At 55.1% G+C, this 13,009-nt stretch overlaps 1 protein-coding gene across 5 annotated transcripts in view; it reads right to left on the minus strand.

Moving 5' to 3' along the window:
* The window catches only part of RALGAPB (Ral GTPase activating protein non-catalytic subunit beta), an 88,110-nt gene that overhangs the window by 49,176 nt on the left and 25,925 nt on the right, over positions 1 to 13,009 (minus strand). For 3 of the 5 annotated variants that reach the window (XM_068167308.1, XM_068167305.1, XM_068167304.1), the window contains exons 10-14: positions 9,876 to 9,911; positions 7,213 to 7,414; positions 3,722 to 3,889; positions 2,312 to 2,426; positions 1,368 to 1,515 (exon numbers count right to left, since the gene is read on the minus strand). In XM_068167308.1, the coding sequence (XP_068023409.1) occupies positions 1,368 to 1,515; positions 2,312 to 2,426; positions 3,722 to 3,889; positions 7,213 to 7,414; positions 9,876 to 9,911 (669 nt within the window). The remainder of the gene's footprint in view (positions 1 to 1,367; positions 1,516 to 2,311; positions 2,427 to 3,721; positions 3,890 to 7,212; positions 7,415 to 9,875; positions 9,912 to 13,009) is intronic. The other 2 variants (XM_068167307.1, XM_068167306.1) reach the window with 1 other exon arrangement.

The raw sequence follows: 13,009 nt of genomic DNA on the forward strand, positions 1-13,009 counted from the left end.
AACACCTCCAGGAAGGAGACATCCACAGCCTCCCTGGGCAACCCATGCCAGAATTTCACCACCCTTGTACTGAAGAACTTCTTCCTCAGCTTCAGTCTAACCCTGCTCTCCCTCAGCTCCAGTCTAACCCTGCTCTCCCTCAGCTTCAAACCATTCCCCCCCTTGCCCTGTCTCTAGACACCCTGTAGGATCCCTTCAGCTATTGGAAGGCAGCTCTAAGGTCCCCTGGAGCCTTCTCTTCCCCAGGCTGAACACCCCCAGCTCCCTCAGCCTGTGCTCACAGCAGAGGTGCTCCAACCCTTGGCTCATCATTGTGGCCTTCTTTCCTCCCTTCAGATTGTGCCAAATTGAAAAGCTGAGGTTACCTTTAAGAATTTTGCACCATTGAGAAGCTGTGGCTTTGCAGAGAAAATGAACAACAGCTTTGACTAAACATGAACCCAGCTTCCTAAATCCTTGGATCCTTGAACACAGGTTGGAAGGGACCTCAAGGATCATCTGGTCCAACCTTTCTTGGGATAAGCACAGTCATAATTTCTCCCCAGACCTCTCTATTCCCATCTGTAAGGATGTTGTTTCCTAATGAAGGGGTTGGAAAAAGCCAATGAAGGATGAAACCAAAGGGCTGTCCACCTCCAATCACTCAGTGAGGCACTGAGGGAGAGCATGGCTGCCTTCACCTCCGGCCTCCTGCTCAGGTGTGCAGCCCAAAAAGCATGAGGTGGGGATGGAGAAGTTGGTGCACCTGAGTGGGGGAAAAACTGCCCATAACCCAAAACTCTTAGGAAAAAATAACAATCAATTACAAACCCAAACCCTGCAGACTTTTGCACAAAGCAATAGTGGTTAATTGCAATTCTGAACCTCTCTATTGCAGCCCACGACGGGCTGCCAAGAAGGGATCTCGTGTACCAAACCACCGGGAGTTGGCTGATGAAGTGTAAGCCAGGACCCTGCCCCATTCCCCCCATCACACACACACATCTCAGATGCTGTAACCACTAATTTTTTGCAGTCCCAGCATTCCAGCATGCAAAAAACCAAACAAAAATGTTGCCTGGACTCAAGAGGTCAGCTCATAATCTGAGGTGGGACACATCAAGATCTTCTCTGCCTGGGAGTTATCCACAGCCTCTCACTTTGGGTGCTTCGTTTTCCATCAGTGCCCAAAGCACAGCACTGCAACAGCTGAGGCTCAAAGTGCTCTCATGTGAGGCTTTTCAAGGCCAAGAGGTTACACAGGTGACAAGCCCCCAGGAATTTCACCTTTCTTATGGCAAAGCAACACATTACCAGTACCACACATCATCCCAGGCCAGAGTAAGGCAGACACTTGTGTAACACAGCTAACCAAAAGCTGCACTGACCCAGGATCATCTGAGTGTTGTTGGGATCTGTTTCTGTCTGCAGAGCTCCTATTAGGATATTCACAAGCCTCAGCTTCAAGGACAGGAAGGTTACTGGCTTATCATAAATGGAGCTGTCATCATTGCTGAACTTCCCTTCCAGGACAACCTGAAGGAAAAAGACCTTTGTGTCAGTATCAGTCCCAGATCACTCCATGCCCTTGGCTTCTGCAGTGAATGCACACAGCATCCACTGCTGCAGCTCCTACAGCAAGCCTTACCTTTGCAGACTTGCTGTAGGAGCTCCAGTGTCTGGTAGGTTAAGGGAAATCAAAGGTTAATTGGAATAACCACAAAGAGTCCTAAGGGTATGGGCAACATGTCCCAGGATGTTGTAAGCTGTCATTCTCTTCCATTTCCTGGTACCCCTCTCTGAGGGAGGTGCACAGCCAATACCTCACTCTCCTCTCTTTCCTCAGGCAGGGCACAGGCTCTTTCCCCATGGTCTGTGGGGCAGGTGGCCTTCTGGCTGCCAGGGAACTTCCAGCCATGCCACAAGGCCTGGAGAAGCCTGCAGTGGGCCTGCTCTAGTGGGGGGTGGTTTGGCTGCTCTTGGGTCTGCTGAGGCTAAGGAGGGTGGAGATTTCTGGAGGGCTCTGGCCTGACAGGCCCAGGTGAGGGCCTGAGCCTGGTTCATCAGTGCAATCCTTTCATCTGAATACCCTTTGAATAGATTTGTAAACAGAAATTCCATTTAAGCACCCACTCAGTCTGGAGCATCTCCAGGGTACTCCTTGGGACAGGGGTAAATATTCTTTCCTGTCCTTTTGCCCTGGGCAGCTGGTGGCTCAACACTAGGACACAGGGAGAAACAGAACACCAGGTACCACCCACAAGTTATCCAGACCCCACTCCAAAGCAGCCAGGAAAACAAAGGTGGAACTGCCAAAGTGGTCAATTACTACCTCAGACTTTATGGTTCCAAAATGATGGGGGAGAGGCAACAGAGACAGCAGGATGTTAATCGAAGCTCTTCTCAGCTCTGTGGGGTTTACATAGATTTTAAACTTGGAGAGCTCTCTGCAAATCAAAGCACCACACAGTTATTCCACTCTGCACAGGCATCTGGAGCCAAATCTCATTAAGTTAAACCTAAGCCCACAGCCACCCAGTGGTCCTGCCTGATCTGCAGTACACCATGCAGCTGTTTCTTTCCAGGAGCAGGACTGTTCTTTACTTCAAACAGCAGCAGCAGCACAAAGAGCTCATCCCAGGGATTCTGTACCCCAGGTACCAGCAATGAGCTGATGAGAGCATTGCTCACACCCTGCATGCTCAAAGCAGGGCTTTCAGGCATGAGCTCAGTGCAGCTCAAGGCCACCCAGCAGTACCACAGCCCCAAAGAGCAGCCTGATGCACTCAGTGCAAACTGCTTTGCAAATGATCAGCTTTGCTCAGGAGCCACCAGCAAACTTTTCTACTTAAAAGACCTATCCAGAAGTAGCAGTGGCTCAGGTTTAAACCCAGAGAATGAAATGCAGTACCCAGACAAAGCAGATGATGAAGCAGCATCTACAGAGTAGTGCCCTCAGCAGTGTGCTCACTGAGGTGAGGGCTTCACGGACTCACAGAATGCTTTGGGTTGGAAGGGACCTTAAAGCTCATCCAGCTCCAGCCCCCTGCCATGGGCAGGGACCCCTCCCACCAGCACAGGCTGCTCAGGGCCTCATCCAGCCTGGCCCTGAACACCACCAGGGAGGAGGCAGCCACAGCCTCCCTGGGCAACCTGTGCCAGTCTCTCCCCACCCTCACTCTAAAGAACTTCTTCCTCATCTCCACTCTTAATCTCCTCTCTCCCAGCTCAAAGCCATTGTTCCTCAGCCTGGCACTCCCAGCCCTTGTCAGAAGTCCCTCTCCAGCTTTCTGGTAGGACCCTTCAGGTTCTATCTCCTGGTTTAAGGACAACTCCACTCTCAGCAGACTAAAGAAGCAGTTTTCCTGTTTCATGATGTGTCAGGTTACTCCAGTGAATTCAGCACAGCACAGCACTGATCCTGTGCAGTTCACTCCAAAATCAGTGGGCTTTCAGTCTGTCTGAGGGGAATCCTTCTTGTCCCCACTGCTGCAAACACTGCTGTCCACCAGGGCCTGTGGAGACAGCTCACACACCCTTACTGCTTGGAAGAAGACTGCACTCAATGAAATTGAAGATTAGAGCTTATGAAGGGTCTCTGTGGTCATCACCAAACACAGCCACACCCTGGGGCCCACAGCACAGAACTCCTGCAGCGAAAACTACTCCAGGCTGACAGAAACCCCAGCAGACAAACACCTCCCCACACTGCTGCTATGTTTACATGGAAATAGCAAATCACCTGTCAGGGAGGATAGTCTCCAGAGCCGAGATGAAGTAGGGAACCACAACATCAATCCCTTTCAGGTCACAGCAGAAGAGAGGAGGGGAGTTCAGGATGACACTGGCGAGCACAGGGTGGCAAACAAAGTCTGCTATCTGCAAACCCTGAATTAAAAGCATGTAAAATCTGACAGAGAGAGAGAAGATTCAGTCATTTGCACATGAAAGGCAGCAGCACCCCACACAACAAGAGTCTGCAGCCACCCTCTGACCTTTTCTACAGAAAACAGGGAGTTTCCAAATCAGGGCTAGAAAGTGTTTGCATGAGCATCCCCTTCAAGGGACTTCAGCAGAAGCAAGCCCAGCTGCCCAGACAGTAAAAACCCTCACAGGGCACATTGGATTTCAGGTTAAAAGCCAGCACAGCTTCACTGCAACCTCTGGCTTGGCTCACACTGACTGGGAGCCATGCAAACACAGCCCAGCTGCCTGCTAACACCACTGGGATCATGCACACTCCCACTGCTCCCCCACGTAAGGATGGGAGCAAAACCTTGACTTCAACTCCCAACACAAGAAACAGGTGGAAGCTCTCAGGGTGGGGAGCAGGACAGGACAGACTGACCAGGGCTGTGGAAAACCAGACCAAACACAGGCAGACAGAAATGCAGGCAGGCAGGGCCCGCAGGCCTGTGGTGAGTTTCTCTGGCAGCTTATTTCACAGAACTTTGCTACCTCCTTTACTGCATCCTCTTGGTTTTGTTCCTTTCAAAAGGCTTCCAAACACAGGGGAACCTCACTGCCTGGGCAAGAGAAACACAGACTGCCCAGGCACATCACTACCACATCCAGCAAACAAAACTTCAGCCTCCCAGGAAGCTTTGATGCCACCTGGGACAAATGCATCTGAACAGTTTGAGAGTCACCATCTCAGACTGTCTCTGCCTGCAGCCTTTGCTGCTTCCTTTTGTAACAAAGATCTGGCAGAAAAGGTGCTCTGGGAAGGGCAAGATTGACCTCTTCTGCCCAAAACTGAACACAGCTGGGGTTCAGAAGACAAATGCTTGGAATCATGAAAGGTTAGTGAATGTCCAGAGAGGAAAAACCCATACCACCAGCACGTTCCAGCTTTGTGCTAGGCACCACAAGACCCTGCCTGGGTCAGGGAGGCCTGCAGCCTCAGGGCTGCACATGGACTGCTCCCACCTCATAAAATTCAGTGGCAACTTAAAAGCAAAACACAAGAGAACAGACCCCAAGAAACCAGAAGGTAGGAAAGTCTCAACAATCCAAAGCTCCTTCCAGCTGGGAGGCACTTCAGGGCACTTCCCTTCAGCTGGAACTGGAAGAAAACCCACGAGACCCAGCATGGTGAGAAGTGCAAGGCAATGGCTGATAGCCAGGGCCGGCCGAGCCAGCCAGGGCTGGCTGAGCCAACCAGGGCCGGCCGAGCTAGCCAGGGCAGGCTGAGCTAACCAGGGCAGGCTGAGCCAGCCAGGGCCGGCCGAGCTAACCAGGGCAGGCCGAGCCAGCCAGGGCAGGCTGAGCCAACCAGGGCCGGCTGAGCCAACCAGGGCCGGCTGAGCTAACCAGGGCAGGCTGAGCCAGCCAGGGCAGGCCGAGCCAGCCAGGGCAGGCTGAGCTAGCCAGGGCAGGCTGAGCCAACCAGGGCCGGCCGAGCCAGCCAGGGCAGGCTGAGCTAACCAGGGCCGGCTGAGCTAACCAGGGCCGGCTGAGCTAACCAGGGCCGGCCGAGCCAGCCAGGGCAGGCCGAGCTAACCAGGGCCGGCCGAGCTAACCAGGGCCGGCCGAGCTAACCAGGGCAGGCCGAGCCAGCCAGGGCAGGCTGAGCTAACCAGGGCAGGCTGAGCTAGCCAGGGCAGGCTGAGCCAACCAGGGCCAGCCGAGCCAGCCAGGGCAGGCTGAGCTAACCAGGGCAGGCCGAGCCAGCCAGGGCAGGCTGAGCTAGCCAGGGCAGGCCGAGCTAACCAGGGCAGGCTGAGCTAGCCAGGGCCAGCCGAGCCAGCCAGGGCAGGCTGAGCTAACCAGGGCAGGCCGAGCCAGCCAGGGCAGGCTGAGCTAACCAGGGCAGGCCGAGCTAACCAGGGCAGGCCGAGCCAGCCAGGGCAGGCTGAGCTAACCAGGGCCGGCCGAGCCAGCCAGGGCAGGCTGAGCTAACCAGGGCAGGCTGAGCCAACCAGGGCCGGCCGAGCTAGCCAGGGCAGGCTGAGCTAACCAGGGCCGGCCGAGCCAGCCAGGGCAGGCTGAGCTAGCCAGGGCCGGCCGAGCTAACCAGGGCAGGCCGAGCCAGCCAGGGCAGGCTGAGCTAACCAGGGCCAGCCGAGCCAGCCAGGGCAGGCTGAGCTAGCCAGGGCAGGCCGAGCCAGCCAGGGCAGGCCGAGCCAGCCAGGGCAGGCTGAGCTAACCAGGGCAGGCCGAGCCAGCCAGGGCAGGCTGAGCTAACCAGGGCAGGCTGAGCTAACCAGGGCAGGCTGAGCTAACCAGGGCAGGCCGAGCCAGCCAGGGCAGGCTGAGCTAGCCAGGGCCAGCCGAGCCAGCCAGGGCAGGCTGAGCTAACCAGGGCAGGCCGAGCCAGCCAGGGCAGGCTGAGCTAACCAGGGCAGGCCGAGCTAACCAGGGCAGGCCGAGCCAGCCAGGGCAGGCTGAGCTAACCAGGGCAGGCCGAGCCAGCCAGGGCAGGCTGAGCTAACCAGGGCAGGCTGAGCCAACCAGGGCCGGCCGAGCTAGCCAGGGCAGGCTGAGCTAACCAGGGCCGGCCGAGCCAGCCAGGGCAGGCTGAGCTAGCCAGGGCCGGCCGAGCCAGCCAGGGCCGGCTGAGCTAACCAGGGCCAGCCGAGCCAGCCAGGGCAGGCTGAGCTAACCAGGGCAGGCTGAGCTAGCCAGGGCCGGCCGAGCCAGCCAGGGCAGGCTGAGCTAACCAGGGCCGGCTGAGCTAACCAGGGCCAGCCGAGCCAGCCAGGGCAGGCTGAGCTAACCAGGGCAGGCCGAGCTAGCCAGGGCAGGCTGAGCTAACCAGGGCAGGCTGAGCCAACCAGGGCAGGCTGAGCTAGCCAGGGCAGGCTGAGCTAACCAGGGCCGGCCAAGCCAGCCAGGGCAGGCTGAGCTAACCAGGGCCGGCCGAGCCAGCCAGGGCAGGCTGAGCTAACCAGGGCAGGCTGAGCTAACCAGGGCAGGCTGAGCTAACCAGGGCCGGCCGAGCCAACCAGGGCCGGCCGAGCTAGCCAGGGCAGGCTGAGCTAACCAGGGCAGGCTGAGCTAACCAGGGCCGGCCGAGCCAGCCAGGGCAGGCTGAGCTAACCAGGGCAGGCTGAGCTAACCAGGGCAGGCCGAGCTAACCAGGGCCGGCCGAGCCAACCAGGGCAGGCTGAGCTAACCAGGGCCGGCCGAGCCAACCAGGGCCGGCCGAGCTAGCCAGGGCCGAATGAGCCAGCGGCAGAGGGCTCTGCAGAGCAGGCTAGGGCAGCACAGCAAGGGGCAGGCGCTCAGTACCGGGACAGGTAGGCCGGCAAGATCTCCTCCCCGGTCTTCTTGCTACAAAATATCCTGCAGAGCGTCCCGCAGGCCTCTGCCCTTCCTGCCTCGTAGTTGTCCGGGAAGTCGGCGGCGTCGAAGGCAGGGTTGGAGGCCACGGTGTCGGTGGAGAGCTGGGAGCCCTTGCGGCGGAACTCCACGCTGGCTTGGGTGGCTATGGCTGGGGAGAGAAAGGGCAGCGCTTAGTGCTGGGCCCGGGGGACACAACAGGCTCATGGGACCCTGGACACAAAGATCAAGTCAAATTTAGCAGTCATCATGAAGCTCTTGGCTCACTAGGTTGGAGTCCATGCCCCTTTTAGAATGGTGGGGGGGGCACTGTTTCCTTTATCAGGCTGACAAGAAGTGACCTTCGTATCCTAGAGCCTGTCCCAACCCTCTGCTGCACAAAGACATTTCTGCCCAGCTGCAGCTTCCTGCCCTGCCTGGGGGACAAGGACCCTCACAGATCAGGTTGGGCGGGAAGGGACCTTGACTATCACCCAGCTCCAGCCCCCTGCCATGGGCAGGGACACCTCCCACCAGCACAGGCTGCTCAAGGCCTCATCCAGCCTGGTCCTGAACACCTCCAGGCAGGAGGCAGCCACAGCCTCCCTGGGCAGCCTGTGCCAGGCTCTCCCCAGCCTCACTCTCAACAATTTCTTCCTCCTCTCCACTCTCAGTCTCTCCTCTCCCATCTCAAAGCCATTGTCCCTCCTCCTGGCACTCCCAGCCCATGTCCAGAGTCCCTCCCCAGCTCTCCTGGAGCCCTTCAGGTTCTGGAAGCTGCTCTAAGGTCTCCCTGGAGCCTTCTCTTCTCCAAGCTGCACAGCCCCAACTCTCCCAGCCTCGCCCCACAGGGGAGGTTCTCCAGCCTCTGATCATCTCCGTGGCCTCCTCTGGAGCCTCTCCAGCAGCTCCAGGTCCTTCTTGTGCTGGGGGCCCCAGAGCTGGACCAAGTACTTCCCCTGGCTCTCATCTCCAGAGGAGTGCATTTAAGGAACCATTCACATGGTGCCATTACTGCAAGCTCCAAGCAAGTGCTCAGTTTTCAGCAGGCCCACTCACCCCTCACACTCTCTGCACACCAGCTGCTCTGATCCCTTCTTGTTGCATGAACACTTAGTAAAACCAGTAACCCAAAGGTTCTGAGGGCCCCCATCAGAAAGAGAATTTGCCAAAATCCACTCCCCCAGTTTGGTGCCCATCTGCTGAGACTGCAAATGCAGCTGGGGTCAGGCAGCTTCCACACAGCAGCCACCCTCTCCCACTCCCTGTCCCACACTGTGCTCACAAAGGCTCCCTGCAGGATGGTTCTGCCAGTCCAGGCCAGTTAAATTCCCATCTTTCTACTCTCCCCTCCGACAGCAGCACCAAGAGCACAGGAAGCAGGAAGCTGCTTTGCTTTGCTGGCTCCACCCTTCCCTAGAATCATGGAATTGTTTGGGCTGGAAAAGATCTCTAAGATCATCCACTCCAACCAGCAACCCAACCCCACCATGGCCATTAAACTACATCCCAGAGTGCCACAGCCACAGGTTTCTGGAACACCTCCAGGGATGGGGACTCCACCTCCTCCCTGGGCAGCCTGTTCCTTCCCCCAGGATGTCAACCAAAACCACCTCTCCTGCTCTCCATGGAGGGGGATTTGCCCCCTTGGTTTTGGTGTTTCCCTGAGACAAGCTCACTCTTGGGTCACTGATGGAGGAAAGAGCAAACAACTTCTTACTTCTAGCTAAGACTACCCTGATTTGCAGGACTCTTCTAAGCTACAGAGCCAAGCAACAGGCAATGCATGCTCCCAGCAGGATCACACCCAGCACCAGGGAGCTTCCTCCACCTCAGGCCTGGCCCACTGAAGAACATCAGGCCCACCATCAGTCTTGGAAACAAAGGCCCAGGAGCAGCTGGAACGCTTCTGAAGTTATGGGGGAGGGCTGGTTGTTTGGCTGGGGGCTTCTGGGGGGAGTTTGGATGTTTTGGGGTTTGGTGTCTGGGGTTTTTCCCCCACCCCCCCCCTCATTTTTGTTTGTTGGTTTGGTTTGGGGTTGCTTTGATGTTCTTGTGGGGGTTTTGTGTGGTTTGGTTGGCTGTTGTTGCTGTTTTTAAGGGACCATCCTAATGCCAAGTGTCTGCTCAATTGGTTTTTCTTGTGATTGCTTCTTTCACCTGCTGTTACCTTCCAAATTTTCATGACAGAGGCAGCAAATAAGCACAAATCTTTATGCATCTTCCCATGAGCCATTTTTTTTTGTCCTGAAGAAGCTACCCAGCAATATATTGTAGTTGGAAAATAAAACACTACATGCAAATGCATACAAACCAAACACTGGGTCTGTAAAATAAGCTTGAAGGAAAACAAAAGAACCAACAAACCATGGTTAGTGCAAAGTCCTGGAACTCATGGCATGACCACAGACTAAAGGACAGAAAAGATGGGACTGATTCAGGCAGATTAATTTGCTTTTGCCAACAATCCTCCCCATTCAAAACCACACACACAAAGAAAAGTACAGCTCTTTTCCAAGTAAAAGTGCAAAAGCTACAAGGGACAATGAGGATGGAGCTGCCAAAGGGAGGATGGGTGATGGGAAAAGAAAAGCATGACTGCAATTAAGGCAAAGCTACAGGTTCCTACTTACAAGATTTATAAGAAAGAAGAATTTGGATAAAAGATGCTGCAAGATAATAGAAATAAAATGGAAACAAATCAAAGGACAGCAGTAGTTATAGTACTTTTAAGATGGTGAAATTGTAATATAATTTCAGAGGCTTTTAGCTTCTCTACAGAACAGATCAAAAGCTTTATGCTCCAGCAAGCTCCTTAACCACCCAGGACACCAGCGGCAGGCCCAGCCTTGGGACTGGGAAAGCACCATGCAAAGGCAGGAACAAGAGCTGAGCTGCAGTGCACACCTGGCCCTCACAGGGATGGATTAACCCTTCCCAGCTCGTGGACACTGCCCTGTGCTGCACCAGGCTCTCCTAAGGCTTCTGTGCCTCGGGGGGTGGCTGGGGGGGAAGGTCACTTACCTGCAGAGGCTCCTCACAGTGCCGCTCCTGCTTCCCAGCCCTCAGCTCCGGAGGGCATTACAGCTCTCTCTTCCCTAAGCCAAGCTGCTGACAGCCAGCACACCCAGGCATGCCTGCTCCTCACCACCAGCTCAACCAAATAAAAGGTACAACCCTGCCAGAAATACCAACATCCCCAAAACGACCTCCAGAGGAAGCAGGCAGGGAGGGCTCCAGTAGCCAGGCAGCAGGAGAGAGCACCACCACCTTGTAGGGAAGAGCTGCTGCTGTGTGTGCAGGCTCTGACCAAGCCCCTCACTGACACTCAAGATGTCCATGGTCAGGGGTTCTTACAGTTTGCTTCTAGCCCAGAAACACTGTTTGGGACATTAATATTAATGACAGTAGGGCCAGAAGAGATGAGGGCAAAACTATGCCCCAGACTCTCCCACTGCCAACAGCAGCTGGGTGCTGCCAGCCACCCACCTAGGTGAGACTCCTGCAAGCTGCTGTAAGATGCAGCTGGCAGGTTTATTACAGCCTGCTCTAGGTATGAGGACTAAGAATGACCCCAGCTCACTGGGATTCAGTTGCTGGAGTGCTGCCAGGAGGTATTCACCAGTTCCTCCCAGTTCTCCCGAGGTGAGGACAGGAACTGACAGCAATGTGCATGGCATGGCCAAGCTTCTCCAACCGACAGCTCCTGCCAGTGAAACTAAACCCAGCACAGGCACAGCCCTGAGAGCTGCCACACCTGGGGGTGTCTTCATAGAGGCTACACAGTGAGGTTCTCATGAAGGCATCACCTCAAGAACCAGTCACAGGGAGCTACTGATGCCACACTAGTAGGCAGATAACTACCACACAGCCAGCTGATTGCAAAGACCACACCAGCAGGACCCAGCTCTGCATTCTTGAACAGATCATTCTTCCTCTTGCCACAACACTGAGTAATGCTCATTAGCTGCCTGCTATAAAGCTTCACCATCAAGGTCTCAGTGCAGAAACTCAAAGCTGATAGAGGATGCAAGATTGTTGGTTTGCTTCACAACCCTCTGGAGGACAGAGCTCAAACAGCAAACAGGGACTGCTCTCCAGGTGGCAAACTCCACCAGGACTCAGACCTAAAGAGATGACCTCCAGCTCATCTCATGGGAGAGAACACTCCTCTCTGTCTCCAGACAGATAAAACCCCCAGCAACCACAACCATGAAACAACTACACTCATCCTGAGCCAAGCAGCTCACCAGTGAGGATCACAGACACCTGCCCAGCAGTGGGGCAGCAGTTACACTGACACATCCACAGAGGAGCTGAGGTTGCAAAGACCCCCTGGAGATTCTACAGCCAGCTTCCCCAGGCAAGGGAGGGTCAGGTGGAGCAGCCACCCTTCCACCCTTCACCTCAGAAACTACAGAGAGCTGCACATTTTCTTCCACCACTTCCACTTCCTTTCTAGGTTAAGGAGTTCAAGATGACTTGTGAGACTCCAGGTCAAGGACAAAAGCAAGAGCAGGCAGGTAGCCTTTTACATCAGCCTTGATCAGCTGCTCTGTGTTTCCTAAAGCTCCTCCAAAACACTTGTAAGATGGGAGGAGGACACTGTGCTAGTGCCTGAGCATTGGCCACTCATTTGCAAGAGCAGAACTCAATTCTGAATTGGAACTTGAGACCAACACAGCTCACCACAGGGTCACTTGTCAGGCACTCACCAACACCTCTACAAGTCAGGGCCCATGGGCTCTCACAGAGAATGTGTCAGATGACAACAGAAGAGTGAGAAACATGCACCAGAAAACAGTGTCCCAGGCAGGAGACTTCTCTGCTGGACCAAGGAGCAATCTGTATCACGGTATTTCAGCTTTCAAAGTGGGCCTCAGGCCTCCAGCCAGAAACAAGACAGAGCAAATCACAGCAGAAAGCTCTGAGAGAACTAATCTGTAACTGCAGGTTAGAAGAGTTGAAAGCTGCTGAGATCTCACAGAGCTGCAGTGCCAGATCTGACCAAGCACTCATGTGAGCCAGTGGGAGACAATTCTGCCCAGCAAAGCAGACTTTAAGAGCAGAGATCTCCCAACCACAAACCATTTAAAGCATCTCTGAAAAGAGTGATGCCTGCTGGAGCTAATGCAAACATCACCAGCAGTGAGCAGTGTGGTAAGAACACTCCAGCTGGCAGCAGCTGTACCAGGCTAGAGAGGGTAGCAGAGGGGCCTTGGCACAGGCACAGCCAACAAGCAGCAGATTTAGTGCTGTCCTCTTTCCTAAGGGCAGTGACTGTGGCAGCTAATGGTCCCTTCTCTGCTGCCCTCTTCGAGCCTCATGCAAGCTGGGCAGCATGAGCAGAGGCAGGTGGGTGGCACCACAGCACAACCCTCCTGCCCAGCCATCCAGCACAGCTCTCCCACCCTACACTGGCTGAAAAGACCTCACCTTACAGGCATCAGGCTTCAGACAGAGTCCCAGAAGAGAAGCTTTCCAGTTTGGACTTCAGTCTGATGTAGAAGACCCTGATGCTTCAGTTCAACTGCAGGAACCTAGCCCATGACAAAGTCTTGCTGCATCTTCTCACCTAACACAGAGGCTGAGCAACAGGACCCAAGCCCAAAGCAATCAGCTTCGGGTGCCTCTCTTCAGGGTTTCAGCAGTAGGAGTCCACCTTCCCTTTGCTCTCCTTCCAGCAGCCTGCCCTGGCACAGCTGTGGCCAGCACTTCACACAGTGGTGACACCACTTGTGGCATCCCCAAAGAGCAGCATGCACCT

The sequence above is a fragment of the Melanerpes formicivorus genome, unplaced genomic scaffold (genome assembly GCF_026170545.1).
Source record: "Melanerpes formicivorus ecotype bairdi unplaced genomic scaffold, bMelFor1.0.p_v2 SCAF_115, whole genome shotgun sequence".
Lineage (NCBI taxonomy): Eukaryota > Metazoa > Chordata > Aves > Piciformes > Picidae > Melanerpes > Melanerpes formicivorus.